This window comes from Cherax quadricarinatus, chromosome 6, assembly GCF_038502225.1.
Source record: "Cherax quadricarinatus isolate ZL_2023a chromosome 6, ASM3850222v1, whole genome shotgun sequence".
Classification (NCBI taxonomy): Eukaryota; Metazoa; Arthropoda; class Malacostraca; order Decapoda; family Parastacidae; genus Cherax; species Cherax quadricarinatus.
The window spans coordinates 48,687,874-48,703,365 of record NC_091297.1 but is presented as its reverse complement, the minus strand read 5'-3'; the positions used below and the strand labels follow the sequence as shown (position 1 = coordinate 48,703,365).

The 15,492-nt window shown below is 41.3% G+C and overlaps 1 protein-coding gene across 1 annotated transcript in view; it reads left to right on the top strand.

Annotated features, from left to right (window-relative positions):
* LOC128689014 (protein O-linked-mannose beta-1,2-N-acetylglucosaminyltransferase 1-like) overlaps nucleotides 1-15,492 on the top strand; it is a 218,508-nt gene that overhangs the window by 90,759 nt on the left and 112,257 nt on the right. The window contains exons 12-13 of the mRNA XM_070079493.1: nucleotides 2,727-2,922; nucleotides 4,786-4,979. Coding sequence (XP_069935594.1) covers nucleotides 2,727-2,922; nucleotides 4,786-4,979 — 390 coding nt within the window. The remainder of the gene's footprint in view (nucleotides 1-2,726; nucleotides 2,923-4,785; nucleotides 4,980-15,492) is intronic.

Sequence of the window (15,492 nt, the reverse complement as noted above, 5' to 3'; positions counted from 1 at the left end):
CTATCAGTCATGTCTGGTCACTACTAGTCATGTCTGGTCACTACTAGTCATGTCTGTGGTAACTATCAGCCACGTCTGGTCACTATTAGTCATGTCTGGTCACTACCAGTCATGTCTGGTCACTACTAGCCATGTCTGGTCACTGCTAGTCATGTCTAGTCACTACTATTCATGTCTGTGGTCACTAGCAGTTATGTCTGGTCACTACTAATCATGTCTGGTCACTACCAGTCATGTCTGGTCACTACTAGTCATGTCTGGTCACTATTAATCATGTCTGGTCACTACCAGTCATGTCTGTGGTCACTACCAGTCATGTCTGGTTACTACTAGTAATGTCTGTGGCCACTACTAGCCATGTCTTGTCACTACCAGTCATGTCTGGTCACTACTAGTCATATCTGGTCACTACTAGTCATGTCTGGTCACTACTAGTCATGTCTGGTCACTACCAGTCATGTCTGGTCGCTATTAGTCATGTCTGGTCACTACTAGTCATGTCTGTGGTCACTACCAGTCATGTCTGGTTACTACTAGTCATGTCTGTGGCCACTACTAACCATGTCTTGTCACTACCAGTCATGTCTGGTCACTACTAGTCATGTCTGGTCATTACTAGTCATGTCTGGTCACTACTAGTCATGTCTGGTCACTACCAGTCATGTCTGGTCACTACTAGTCATGTCTGGTCACTACCAGTCATGTCTGGTCGCTATTAGTCATGTCTGGTCACTACTATTCATGTCTGATCACTACTAGTCATGTCTGTGGTCACTACCAGTCATGTCTGGTCGCTACCAGGCATGTCTGGTCACTATCAGTCATGTCTGGTCACTACTAGTCATGTCTGGTCACTACCAGTCATGTCTGGTCACTACTAGTCATGTCTGGTCACTACTAGTCATGTCTGATCACTACTAGTCATGTCTGTGGTCACTACCAGTCATGTCTGGTCACTACTAGTCATGTCTGGTCACTATCAGTCATGTCTGGTCACTACTAGTCATGTCTGGTCACTACTAGTCATGTCTGGTCACTACCATTCATGTCTGGTCACTACCAGTCATGTCTGGTCACTACTAGTCATGTCTGGTCACTGCTAGTCATGTCTAGTCACTACTATTCATGTCTGTGGTCACTAGCAGTTATGTCTGGTCACTACTAATCATGTCTGGTCACTAGCAGTCATGTCTGGTCACTACTAGTCATGTCTGGTCACTGTTAGTCATGTCTGGTCACTACCAGTCATGTCTGTGGTCACTACCAGTCATGTCTGGTAATACTAGTCATGTCTGTGGCCACTATTAGCCATGTCTTGTCACTACCAGTCATGTCTGGTCACTACTAATCATGTCTGGTCACTACCAGTCATGTCTGGTCACCACCAGTCATGTCTAGTCACTACCAGTCATGTCTGGTCTCTACTAGTCATGTCTGGTCACTACCAGTCATGTCTGGTCACTGCCAGTCATGTCTGGTCACTACTAGTCATGTCTGGTCACTACTAGTCATGTCTGGTCACTACTAGTCATGTCTGTGGTCACTATCAGCCATGTCTGGTCACTATTAGTCATGTCTGGTCACTACCAGTCATGTCTGGTCACTACTAGTCATGTCTGGTCACTGCTAGTCATGTCTAGTCACTACTATTCATGTCTGTGGTCACTAGCAGTTATGTATGGTCACTACTAATCACGTCTGGTCACTACCAGTCATGTCTGGTCACTACTAGTCATGTCTGGTCACTATTAGTCATGTCTGGTCACTACCAGTCATGTCTGTGGTCACTACCAGTCATGTCTGGTTACTACTAGTCATGTCTGTGGCCACTACTAGCCATGTCTTGTCACTACCAGTCATGTCTGGTCACTACTAATCATGTCTGGTCACTACCAGTCATGTCTGGTCACCACCAGTCATGTCTAGTCACTACCAGTCATGTCTGGTCACTACCAGCCATGTCTGTGGTCACTACCAGTCATGTCTGTGGTCACAACCAGTCATGTCACCAGGTCACAACCAGTCATGTCACCAGGTCACAACCAGTCATGTCACCTGGTCACAACCAGTCATGTCACCTGGTCACAACCAGTCATGTCACCTGGTCACAACCAGTCATGTCACCTGGCCACAACCAGTCATGTCTAGTCACTACCAGTCATGTCTGTGGTCACTACCAGTCATGTCTGTAGCCACTACCAGTCATGTCTAGTCACTACCAGTCATGTAAGGAAGTGGAATAGTTTGGGAAGCGATGTAGTGGAGGCAGAATCCATACATAGCTTTAAGAACAGGTATGATAAAGCTCACGGTTCAGGGAGAGTGACCTAGTAGCGGCCAGGAGGTTGGACTCGACTCCTGCAACCTCAACTAGGTGAGTACTTCCAGTCATGTCTGTGGTCACTACCAGTCATGTCTGGTCACAACCAGTCATGTCTGTGGCCACTTCCAGTCATGTCTGATCACTACCAGTCATGTCCAACATATTAAATTATTCTTATTACATAATGCTCAATAATAACTCACATTGAGACAGAAACTCAGAAGAGTAATTGGTCGGTATATTTCGATCTCTTTCTGGGATCCTCTTTAGAAGACGGGGGTCGAAATATACAGACCAATTAATCTTCTGAGTTTCTGTCTCCATGTGGGTTATTACTGAGCATTGACAAGTGTTCATTACTCTTTACATATTACGTAATCCTTAACGCTTTTACGCTTTCCAGTTTCTTCCAGCAGACTGCCTGGCTGCTGGATGCTGACCCGACCATCCACTGCGTGAACTCCTTCTCCGTCAACAGCTACCCGGAAGTGGCTCATGATCCCACGGTCCTAAGACGACTAGAGATGTTTCCTCAGTTCGGCTGGATGATCAAGCGCCAGTGGGCAAGAGAACAGTACGAGCGATGGATTCCTGAGAAAGTACGTCAGTCTATTGTGCTACTGTGGATACCAACCTTCATAGTGGTGTTACAGGAATGTTTACACAAGACTTGCTAGTACTGTTATAGAGCTGCTTACACAATAGCTGCTAGTGCTGCTGGAGTTTACCTGGAGAGTGTTCCGGGGGTCAACGCCCCCCGCGGCCCGGTCTGTGACCAGGCCTCATGGTGGATCAGAGCCTGATCATCCAGGCTGTTACTGCTGGCTGCACGCAATCCAACGTACGAGCCACGGCCCGGCTGGTCAGGTACCGACTTTAGGTGCTTGTCCAGTGCCTGCTTGAAGACAGCCAGGGGCCTATTGGTAATCCCCCTTATGTATGCTGCGAGGCAGTTGAACAATCTCGGGCCCCTGACACTTATTATATTGTCTTTTAACGTGCTAGTGACACCCTTGCTTTACATTCGGGGGATTTTTTTACACAATACTTGCTAGAACTGCTATATCAATGCTTACACGAGACCTGCTAGTGAGAACATAACGAGAATTGTGCCAACAAGTGTTAAATGCAGTGATGATGGTGGTGGTTTATTTATTAGGAGAGAGGACAAGTATCTCCTGACACGGGACTTAGTTATGCCGGGACCCGGAATCAGTTGAACATTACCTGGCCTACCAGAGCCACGTTTCCCCACCTTACATTAAAAAAACAAGCAAAAAAAAAACAAGAACATTCATAAACTTTTTATATGTCCCGTAAAATAAACATAGAGGGTAGCAGTCACCACCTTTGTTTTAGTGACCCGGACCCACCACGGTAGAAACATCGTGTGAAGCCCTCGCTTCACATGGTAGAAACATCGTGTGAAGCCCTCGCTTCACACGGTAGAAACATCGTGTGAAGCCCTCGCTTCACATGGTAGAAACATCGTGTGAAGCCCTCGCTTCACACGGTAGAAACATCGTGTGAAGCCCTCGCTTCACACGGTAGAAACATCGTGTGAAGCTCTCGCTTCACACGGTAGAAACATCGTGTGAAGCTCTCGCTTCACACGGTAGAAACATCGTGTGAAGCTCTCGCTTCACACGGTAGAAACATCGTGTGAAGCTCTCGCTTCACACGGTAGAAACATTGGGCGTGTTGGTTGTCTATGTTCACCCATCAGTTTAAAATGGGTACCTGGGTGTTAGTCGACTGGTGTGGGTCGCATCCTGGGATAAAACTGACCTAATTTGCCCGAAATGCTCTGCATAAGAAGCGGCTTTCTATATAGTAGTATGTCACTGATGTCAGCTATGTCTGTATACCTTGTACATGTACTTGTAGAAATAAAGATATTATTATTATTATTATTATTATTATTATTATTATTATTATTATTATTATTATTATTGTTACTATTATTATTATTATTATTATTATTATTATTATTATTGTTATTGTTATTATTATTATTATTATTATTATTATTATTATTATTATTATTATTATTATTATTATTATTATTATTGTTATTATTATTATTATTATTATTATTATTATTATTATTATTATTATTATTATTATTATTATTGTTATTATTATTATTATTATTATTATTATTATTATTATTATTATTATTATTATTATTATTGTTATTGTTATTATTATTATTATTATTATTATTGTTATTATTATTATTATTATTATTATTATTATTATTATTATTATTATTATTATTATTATTATTATTATTGTTATTATTATTATTATTATTATTATTATTATTATTATTATTATTATTATTATTATTATTGTTATTATTATTATTATTATTATTATTATTATTATTATTATTGTTATTATTATTATTATTATTATTATTATTATTATTATTATTATTAATGATCTGGTCTACACAGGAGACCGCTGACTGGGACTGGTGGTTGTCCTCGGAACACTCCATGCAGGGTCGCCATGCCCTGGTGCCCGAGGTAGGGAGGAGCTTCCATGCAGGGGCAGCTGGTGCCCACGTCACGGGCTGGGCACAGGAACACATCTTCAATCACATGATCTACAACCAAAATCCTCATGTCAAGCTTAAGGGGCTGGAAGAGTAAGTCTTTAATGAATGTTCTTATGTACGTATGTAAACAATGTTTAGGAAGTATTGTTGTTGTTGTTGTTGTTGTTGTTGTTGTTGTTGTTGTTGTTGTTGTTGTTGTTGTTGTTGTTGTTGTTGTTGTTGTTGTTGTTGTTGTTGCTGGTGTTGTTGTTGTTGTTGTTGTTCTTGTTGTTCTTGTTGTTGTTGTTGCTGGTGTTGTTGTTGTTGTTGTTGTTGTTGTTCTTGTTCTTGTTGTTGTTCTTGTTGTTGTTCTTGTTGTTGTTGTTGTTGTTGTTGTTCTTGTTGTTGTTGTTGTTGTTGTTGTTGTTGTTGTTGTTGTTGTTGTTGTTGTTGGTGTTGGTGTTGTTGTTGTTGTTCTTGTTCTTGTTATTATTATTATTATTATTATTATTATTATTATTATTATTATTATTATTATTATTATTATTATTATTATTATTATTACACTCACGCGAAAAGCTAAACCCATGTGGTTCAATCAGCTTAAGATGCGGTGGAAGCTTGATCCACCGTCCGACAGTCACGAGACAGACACGCCACCAACAAGCTTTTTCTGCATTGTGTCTTTGTTGTAGGCCTACTGAGAGTAGGCCTTCATTATTAACCAGCTAGACAAGGTCTCATTACTGAGCCACATCAACATACTCACAGTGTTACGTAGATAATACCAGTGAAATAAAAGATCACCAAGAAATTAGATCACCATTCCAATTTAGAAGAATTTTTATCTATCTAGATTAAGGTAAATACGCGACCAAAGCTTTTTACTGTCTCTAATAATTCTTCCCTGAAGCGTCATCAGTAGCCGTTCCGAACCTCATTCTCGATCATATATGTGTGGTGAGACCTCGAGCATTATAGGTGTATAATATATTTATATTTAGTGTAGTGGACATGTTATATTGTACAATTATCAAATGATTTGTTGCTGTACAATTATATTACTTTTCTGTGGTGAGTCACTCTGCTAGGGATACTGTACACCTGAATCCACTTATCAGAGTTTGTCGAGTCCTGTCGACCTAGCCTTAATTAATGACTGCAGTAACATTGATCTGAAGAAGCCAGGAATTACAGGACTTGACCTGCGCAGGTTTGAATGATGGCGGAGCATCAGGAATTGTGTAATGTCCCAAGAAGCAGGTGTTATGACTCTGCCCAGGGTTGTTGCTTCTAACTCCAAGGAGACTGCCATAAATGATATTATAATAATTCCTCCACAACGAGTCGCTACGTTCCAGTTATTAACGCGAGAGTTTGGCTTAGAAAATGAAGAGCACAATGAAAAAGACTATGATCTCACAGATGCAGCTGTTGGGAGGAATCCTTACTACCCAAACCAGATATCGATGACCTTATCAGAGATATTTGTTTGACAAAGTCAAATGCTGAGATTTTGATTTCAGGGCTCAAAGAGTGGGACTTGCTGGATGAAAGTGTGCAAGTGACAAGCCAAAGAAAACGTCACCAACATTTCTCAAGCTTTTTCACTAATGAAGACAGGTTGTGCTTCTGTAATGATGTATCAGGTCTGTTTGATGCAATTGGAATTGCATGCACTCCTGATGATTGAAGACTTCATTGACAACTCCTCCAGAAGCCTAAAAGTTGTACTTCTGCACAATGGGAATAAGTATCCATCTCTTCCCTTGGCTCATTCAATGCAGCTTAAGGAGGACTACAACAGTGTCAAACTTCTACTGGAAGCTTTGAACTACGATAAGTATGGCTGGGAGGTTATTGGAGACTTGAAAATGATGGCATTTTTTATGGGACCCCAGGGAGGTTTTACCAAGTTCCGTGTTATCTCTATCATTGGGATAGTAGAGACAGAGCAGCACACTACCAGAGGAAGCACTGGCCTCAAAAGAATGAGTTCTCAGTTGGATGACATAATATCAAACATGAACAATTGGTGGATCCTCAAAAGGTTCTCTTCCCTCCATTACACATCAAACTAGGGCTATTAAAACAGTTTGTTACAGCTCTTGACAAAGAGTCTGCAGCCTTCAAATATCTTCAGGACTTCTTTTCCAAACTATCAGAGGCAAAGGTGAAGGCTGGCATCTTCACTGGATCACAAGTCAGGAAAATCATGGAGTGCTCAGAATTTCCAAAGAGGTTCACAGAGAAGGAAAAGAAAGTCTGGGAGAGTTTTGTTGCTGTAGCACAGGGCTTTCTGGGCAACAACAAGGCTGACAATTATGTGGAACTTGTTTAGACCTTGGTAAAAGCCTATGGTCAGATGGGCTGTAGGATGTCCCTTAAGGTCCATATCCTTGATGCTCATCTTGACAATTTCAAAGGGAATATGGGAGCATACTCAGAGGAGCAAGGGAAGCGCTTCCACCAAGATATAATGAACCTTCAACACAGATAAGAGGGATCTTATAATGAAAACATGATGGCAGACTACATTTGGGGGCTTAAACGGGAAAGTGATTTGTTACATGCTCGCATATCTAGAAAAACTGCTCATTTTTAACTTTGTAAATATGTTTCAGAAAGTTTAAAATAAAATTTGTGCAAATTTTATTTTGTGTAAATTTTATTTACTTTATTATATGTTTTTGTTTTACATCCAAAACTAGCAAAAAATATTAAAATTTAGCCATTTTTTGTCAAAAATTCATCATGTAAGCCACAAAAGCAAAGTTCAAAAGGAATAATGGGCATTTTCTATTGTTTTACAATAAAAGGAGCTGGAAAATAACACTTTCTTGCCAGGAACAAAAACTGTGTTACATAAGCATATATAACTTGTGATAACTTATTACTACCAGCTAGGCGAGAGATTTCTTCTTGAACAGTTGCTTTAACAAGTGATTTAAGGAAGGGATTACTGGCAATGACCTTCTTGGGAGGGACTTGCAGGTATGTGATATTCAATGAACACATCCTCCATGGAGGGGTGAAATGATCTTGTTGCCTACAGTGATACAGTTCATACAGGTTATAAAACTTAATATAAGTGCATGTTTTCACAATCCATTTAGATCTGTGTGCTTTTACTTCGAGACATTTAGTAAGATTCATTGTGACAGTGTCTGGTTCATTTCTTAATTCTAATACGGAGTACAGTGTTAATCTCAATAATCCTATCACTGATACTAGAAATACCAAGCTCCTTCGTCATATTAAGAGCCTTGGTAGATTTGGGACACCCAAGAATAATTCTGAGAGCTTCATTTTATATTAACTCAAAGGGTCAGAGAGAACTTTCTCTAGCTAATATCAACATGGGAGCAGCATAAGCAATTAAGGACCTGACATAGGCTATGTACATCAGTCTTACGATTCTCACATTAGCACCATAGTTGGAGTTGTAGCCAGCAACAGCTTTGAGAGCATTTAGCATTTATGCACCAAGACAACAGTGCATAAGTGTTCGCAATAAAGGTAATAGAATCCTTGGCTTCATATCAAGAAGCATAAATAATAGGAGTCCTCAGGTTGTTCTTCAACTCTATACATCATTGGTTAGGCCTCATTTAGATTATGCTGCACAGTTTTGGTCACCGTATTACAGAATGGATATAAATGCTCTGGAAAATGTACAAAGGAGGATGACAAAGTTGATCCCATGTATCAGAAACCTTCCCTATGAGGATAGACTAAGGGCCCTGAATCTGCACTCTCTAGAAAGACGTAGAATTAGGGGAGATATGATTGAGGTGTATAAATATAAGACGGGAATAAATAAAGGGGATGTAAATAGTGTGCTGAAAATATCTAGCCTAGACAGGACTCTCAGCAATGGTTTTAAGTTGGAAAAATTCAGATTCAGGAAGGATATAGGAAAGTACTGGTTTGGTAATAGAGTTGTGGATGAGTGGAACAAACTCCCAAGTACAGTTATAGAGGCCAGAACGTTATGTAGCATTAAAAATAGGTTGGATAAATACATGAGTGGGTGTGGGTGGGTGTGAGTTGGACCTGATTAGCTTGTGCTACCAGGTCGGTTGCCGTGTTCCTCCCTTAAGTCAATGTGACCTGACCTGACTAGGTTGGGTGCATTGGCTTAAGCCGGTAGGAGACTTGGACCTGCCTCGCATGGGCCAGTAGGCCTTCTGCAGTGTTCCTTCATTCTTATGTTCTTATTTCTTATTTAGTTGTGGTATAGTGGATTTATTGAAGGGTACGTCTACACCAGGCTATCTCTAAGTTTTAACGTAGCTAATGTTTTCACCCTGCAAATAGATGGGTGGGGGATGTCCTTTACTTGTTAATATCTTTGTTTTAGAGGAAGATATTATGAGGCTTAGTCGATTACAAATTGCTTGAACTTCATCAAGAATGGCACTCTTATGCCCTGTTGTGCCATGATGTCATCAGCATAGCTTATAGCTATATGTTTAGGTGAGGCAGGTAGACCATTTAGGAGAGTATTAATTAGAACATTAAACAGCATGGGAGTAAGAACTCCTCCCTGCGGTGTACATAGGGACATTTCTTCAGACTCTTCTAAAGCCTAGGTAGAGGACAGAGGATACTCTATTTGACAGGTATCTTATTATCCAGCAGAGTAAGCTACCACCAATATTAATTTTGGCTAGTTCAAGTCGTATAACAGTTGTGTTTGCGATATCAAATGCAGATTTTAGATCAAGAAATGTGGTAAAACTAGTAGAGGTGTGTGCAGTGAGAAAGGTGGAAATACAGTTCTGCACAATTTTAAGTTTCATGAACTCGAGAGGTAGAGGAAAAGTTGGTGTCTGATTCTGTAGTACAGTCTGTTAAGTATCATTCTCTCAAAAGTTTTACAAAGACAACTAGTTAAGGAGATGGGTCTAAGAGTATCAGGCTGTTGGGGCTTAGGGATAGGCACCATGAGACTATTGGTCCAGGAAGTAGGAAGAACTCCCTCAGTGTAACTGAGATTATACAATGCTAGCAAGGGTTATCAGGCACATGCATTAGAGTTCTGAGAATATCATAGGTTATACCATCCTCTCCAGGAACAGTTGATCGACTTTTAGTTAATGCATTATCTAATTCATACTCGATGAAGAGGTAATCACTCTCATCAATATCTTGGCTCATAAAATTAATAAGTTTCAACAATTCTTCAGAAGCACTCTCTAAATTTTTCCTAATGTGAGACGGAAGGTTTTCATGCCTGGGTGTTTGAAAAGTGAACTCCGCTTTGAAAAATTTATAAAGGGTTACCTGTATGAACCTCAACATTACATTCATACAAGTAATCTCATTGGGAGGCGACAACCATATATTGTTTACAGTAGTCACCCCGTGTAGGCATGTGAGAAAACTTAAGCCACCACTGGTCGCTGCAAGTGGCCCCTTCGATAACCCACACAAATCTTACCCATATCTATCCTAGACCAGTATAGAAGTGGATAGCACTCTCAAGTACGACGCTACTAATTAGTTGTGGACTGTGCGGATTATATTATTGACTGAAGGAAAAGGTGGGATGGGTTACACACATATATGTCCATCAGGGAAAACACTTGTATAGTACCACCACTTACCAGATTTTCTCTAGTGGTCACTTGATGCAGCTGGATCACCCAAAACACCTATCATATTATAACATACCTAACTGGCCAGTATCAGTCTACTATAACTAGAAACGGATCTTCTTCCAACAGGATTATGATATCACTTGGTTAGTCCCGATTCAGAAGTCGTGACTTCGTAAAAACTCCACTATCCTCGGGACAGGAACACGAGGCTTTCTTTTTTTATATTTAAAAACAGTACAGCAGTACATAATTCCAGAATATAAATAGACATAAAAAGATAACAACATAAAATTCTCAGAACCAACGGCTCTATAACATCTCTGGAAAAATGGCAATACATAAAGCAAAAGCTTTCAACAAAAATGTCTCAAAACAAACTACCAGTAACAGAGTACTAACCTATCATATACAACTTTAAAACAACATTAACATACCCATATTAGGAATGTACTAGAGCCTAACATTTAACAAAGGCTCAAAACGACATTTAAAGGGTAACAAAAGAAAAAAAAACTGATTTCACAAAAAAAAGGAAAACCCATGCATATGCATATATGTACACAAACAAAACAGTATATAAAAATATTTTAATCTACAATAATCTAACACATATCATGACCTCATAACCGATAATAAATATAACCAATTACATATACTATTAAACGCATATGACTCAAGAATCAGGTCATTACAGGACAGGAACACCTCCAAATACAAATTCATTACACAAAAGTAACAATAAGTATCAAGGAGCTCTCAAAGCTCCACAACCACACATCCATGACAACCAGGAAACACAATCCATACCAACATTCACCACACTCTCATCTTCCCCCCACCAGGAGACGAGCCTGCTATTGCCCACTGACTTACACTCAACCAATTTAAATCCCATAAATAAAAAGAACCTTACCCTTTCTACATTCATATTCATTCACAGATTCACGAGGATTTCTAACGTTAGCCTCCTATATCCTTCCAAAAATACCTGATCCCACCTCTTCCCATACAACTCCCAGTTACGACACATCGTGCGATAAAACGTTATCGCAAGAATGCGCCTTCGCACCTCACTAACCCTTTTCCCCCTCATCACCCACGATATGTAGATATAATCCACCATGATGTAATCTAAAGCTCTTATGACTTCCTCTTCTAAACCACCCATGTCAAGACTTAAAGCACACAAAACTGCCACTCCACTCCCTCCCACCCTCTGTACCACCCTACCTAACCAACCCCTGACGTCTTCTAACCCTCCACAAAAATAAACTACATGGAATGCTGTGTCATCCCCTCCACAAAAACCACACCCTCCCCTCCCTCTACTACTCTCCTGGTTCTTAGTATGGCCCCTGACGGCAAGATACCGTGCAAAAAAAAGAAACATAACGTCATGCACCCTGGGCAATAATTTCAGCTTGCTAAATCTATACCAAATGTTTCTCCACGAGTACATGGAGAACAAACCCTCAACAGGGGGAATGCACTTACCCACCAGTAACCTACACAAAACCTGTATTCAAATGTTTCTCCATTCCCTCACCAACAACAAGGCCCATAGAACAATTTCACATTCCCTCAATTCAACACCTCCATACCACTTCTTCAACCTCATATATACCTGTTCTATATTTCCCGCCATCACGCCCACATGCAATACCTCCTAAACACACATTTAGCCCTCCGTCTTAGATCCATCAATCCCAACCCACCCTGGCACACCGGTAACATAACAACCTCTCTTCTTAACCAATCACAACTTGATCCCCACAAAAATTTAAACACCTTTCTCAAAATTCCCACAATCGCCGTCCCTGTAATCGGGAACACAACCGCAACATGCCAAACCTTACTATACAATAAAACATTTACGACAATCACACGTTGGGCCAGAGTGAGATGCTGGGGCCTCAAAACACCCAGACGTCCCACGATCCTTTCTAACAACCTATCCGAGTTTTTCCTCACGCGCCACATCCATGTCATCCGTGTATGTAATACCACAAACCTTTAATGACGCCGCACACTTTTTAACAACAGTACAACTCACCTTACCCCCCTTTCTAAGTGCCCAACCCCATGATCATTGACTTCTCACTGTTTACCTTCATACCTGTGGCACGTTCAACACTTGCACAACATCATCCAATACTTTCATAGACATCCTTTCACGAACCAGAACAGTCGTATCAGCTACATAACCTATTAATCCCGGCCGAAGCGTCCCTCCCTCAACCCCACCCTCACCCTGGGTACTGACAGTATGTTCAACCATTCTATAAAAGGGGTTCTGAAAACACGCAAATAAGATCTATGACATGGGACACCCCTTCCTGAGACCTCTACCCATCGCAAATTCCCTCCCCATACACCCATTTATTTGTACCCTCATTTTTGCTCCCCTATACAGCATATTTACCCAATCAACTATTTCTTCCCCATAACCTTTTCTCCTAAGTATAACCTACAGTGCACGCCTTTCCACTCTATCATAGGCTGCCTGCCAGTCCAAAGCCAGTAAAGCCACCCCCTCCCCCCTCCTTTTGACTCCACAAAACTTCTCAGAATCCTTTGTCCTTCAATCATCGACCTTCCGGGCAGCCCAGACTGCGATTTCGAAACGACTCTCCCCACTACACGTTTAACCCTATTACCTAAAATTTTTGCAAAAACCTTATAGTCCGCACATAGCAACGATATTGCCCGATACTCCCGAAGGGTGGGCTGCCCCTTACATTTCGGGACCAGCACCACAACTGTTGTAGTCTGTTTATCTCCAAACTTACCCTTCTCCTTCATACAATTCAATAACCTAATCACGAAATTTCCTATCAACGCCCAATGCTGTAAACCATCAATACCTGGGGCTTTTCCCTTCCTCATACACTGTAAAGCAATCTCTATTTCCTCTGCAGTAATAACCCCACCCAAAGCCATCCTATCACTATTACCTAAATTTCACCTTGCATATGTACACATCCTGTCTAACTCCACGTCATCCATACCCCCACTTGTCCAGTACTTTTCATACCACATATCCACATATGCACTCATACCCTTCGTATTTCTTATCTCCTGCCCTGCTCTATAGATTCCCATCGTCTCATTTACCTCTAATCTTGGGATAGCCATCAGCGCCTGCCTTTGCTTTTGATGTCGCAACACACACACTGACGGTTTGTCCCCCCACAAAACTTCTTCTAACCCTGCTTGCACCCTTACCACTTGAAACCGATCATTTTGCAATGTTTGCAATCTCTCTTTTATGTCAACTATTTCGTCCATGGGAAAAACACCACCAACCATCCCCTGCACGTAACAACCTCTTAATCGATCCTCTAAATAATTCTCAAGCCTATATTTTAAATTGTTTATACATTTACCCTCCCTCACATAATACTTTCTTATCCTTTCTTTAGCCACATAATCCCACCATGTTGCAATGTCATCCACCTCCTGAGCTTCCTTGTAAAGCTCTTTCCATAGAATAGAAAAAGCCTCCAAACCTTCTTCATCACTCAACACTCTAATCAATTTCCAATAAGTCCTATATATTTCTGCCAGCTCCTCCCACCCTACTTCCACCACTACAGCCCTATGATCTGACATAGCCGCCTCAACGGTATTAAAAGACTTCACAACAACCCCTTGAGAAAGATACACTCTATCTAACATCACTGCGTATCCCCTCCTAACAAAAGTATGTTCTGTTCCCCCCCCCAAACGCATCATGTAACCTAACATCCCTCATCAAATCCCTGAAAGTTACAGACATATGTCCTGCCCCTTTTGGTTCTACGTCAGCTGCACTAATAACGTAGTTCCAGTCACCCCCACTATTGCTACTTCCGGAAGTGCACGCAAAAAATAGACAAGATCCTCGCACACAAAATCCTTCCTTACCTGCATGCTATTCTCCGCAGGTGCATACACAGTCACAAAAGATACACACTTATCCATCCACGACCCATCCACATGCAACACTCTCCCCCCTCCCCCCTCACTTCTCTGCACAACAAACGGGCTTGTCTCCTTAATTAAAATACCCACACCATCTTTTAAACAGGTAATTGGCAGGGTCATTACTTGATAACCCGCTACCTCTAACACCTTACCCACCTTGAAATTATTTTCCTGGAGGAACACAACATCCACTCTATATTTATTAAGAAACATACACAACCATTCTCTCTTTATTCTGCTACATAAGCCGTTAACACTGACAGTCATACACCGAAGGCCTTTTAAATTTTCCACCCCTGCCTCTTCTCCTCACTCTTTTCACAACTAGAATTAATATTTCTGTATGTTATCTTCACAATACCTTCTTTCCCCCCTCCCTTCTTCCGATGTCTCCTATCATGACCTTCCCCATCGCCACCTCTTCCCTCTCCTACCATCCCACTCTGCTTCCCAGGCCTCTGTGCTGGCGTGAGGACATCATCCAAGTCTGACGTAGCTGCCCGTTTCCTTGTTACAATCATGTCCCCCATAACATGGTCTGGGGAAGCCTCACGGTGAACCTCAACATCCACTTTACAATGATTTATTAATTCCACTGGCTTCTCAGTCACATCATTAATCCCCAAATTCTCATTTCGTTGACAAGCTGGAAGCGATAACTCTCCAGCTACTTCTTGCTCAGATGTAACGTCATCAGGCGGTGACAAGGTCTTCAAAACTTACTCCAATTCTTTCTCTATTTCCAACACTTCCTCCCGTGGTACCATCCCTGCAGAAGTCACTGAAGGAGATTCTGGGGCAGGGAACTGAGGGGGAGACTCACCCCCAGTCCTTAAAGCTTGCTCCACCATCTTACTCTACAAACGACCACACCCTCCCTCAGGTGATTGATCTTCACCTGCCACCCGTAAGACAGGGGCTGCGTCTTCTACCACAGGTTCAGGCACGCGTCTTTTCTTCTCACATGCTGCAGCTATGTGGTCATACTCACCACATAGGCGACAAGTACGCCTTTGTCCAGGATACAAAACCATGACCTGTGTCCTGAATTC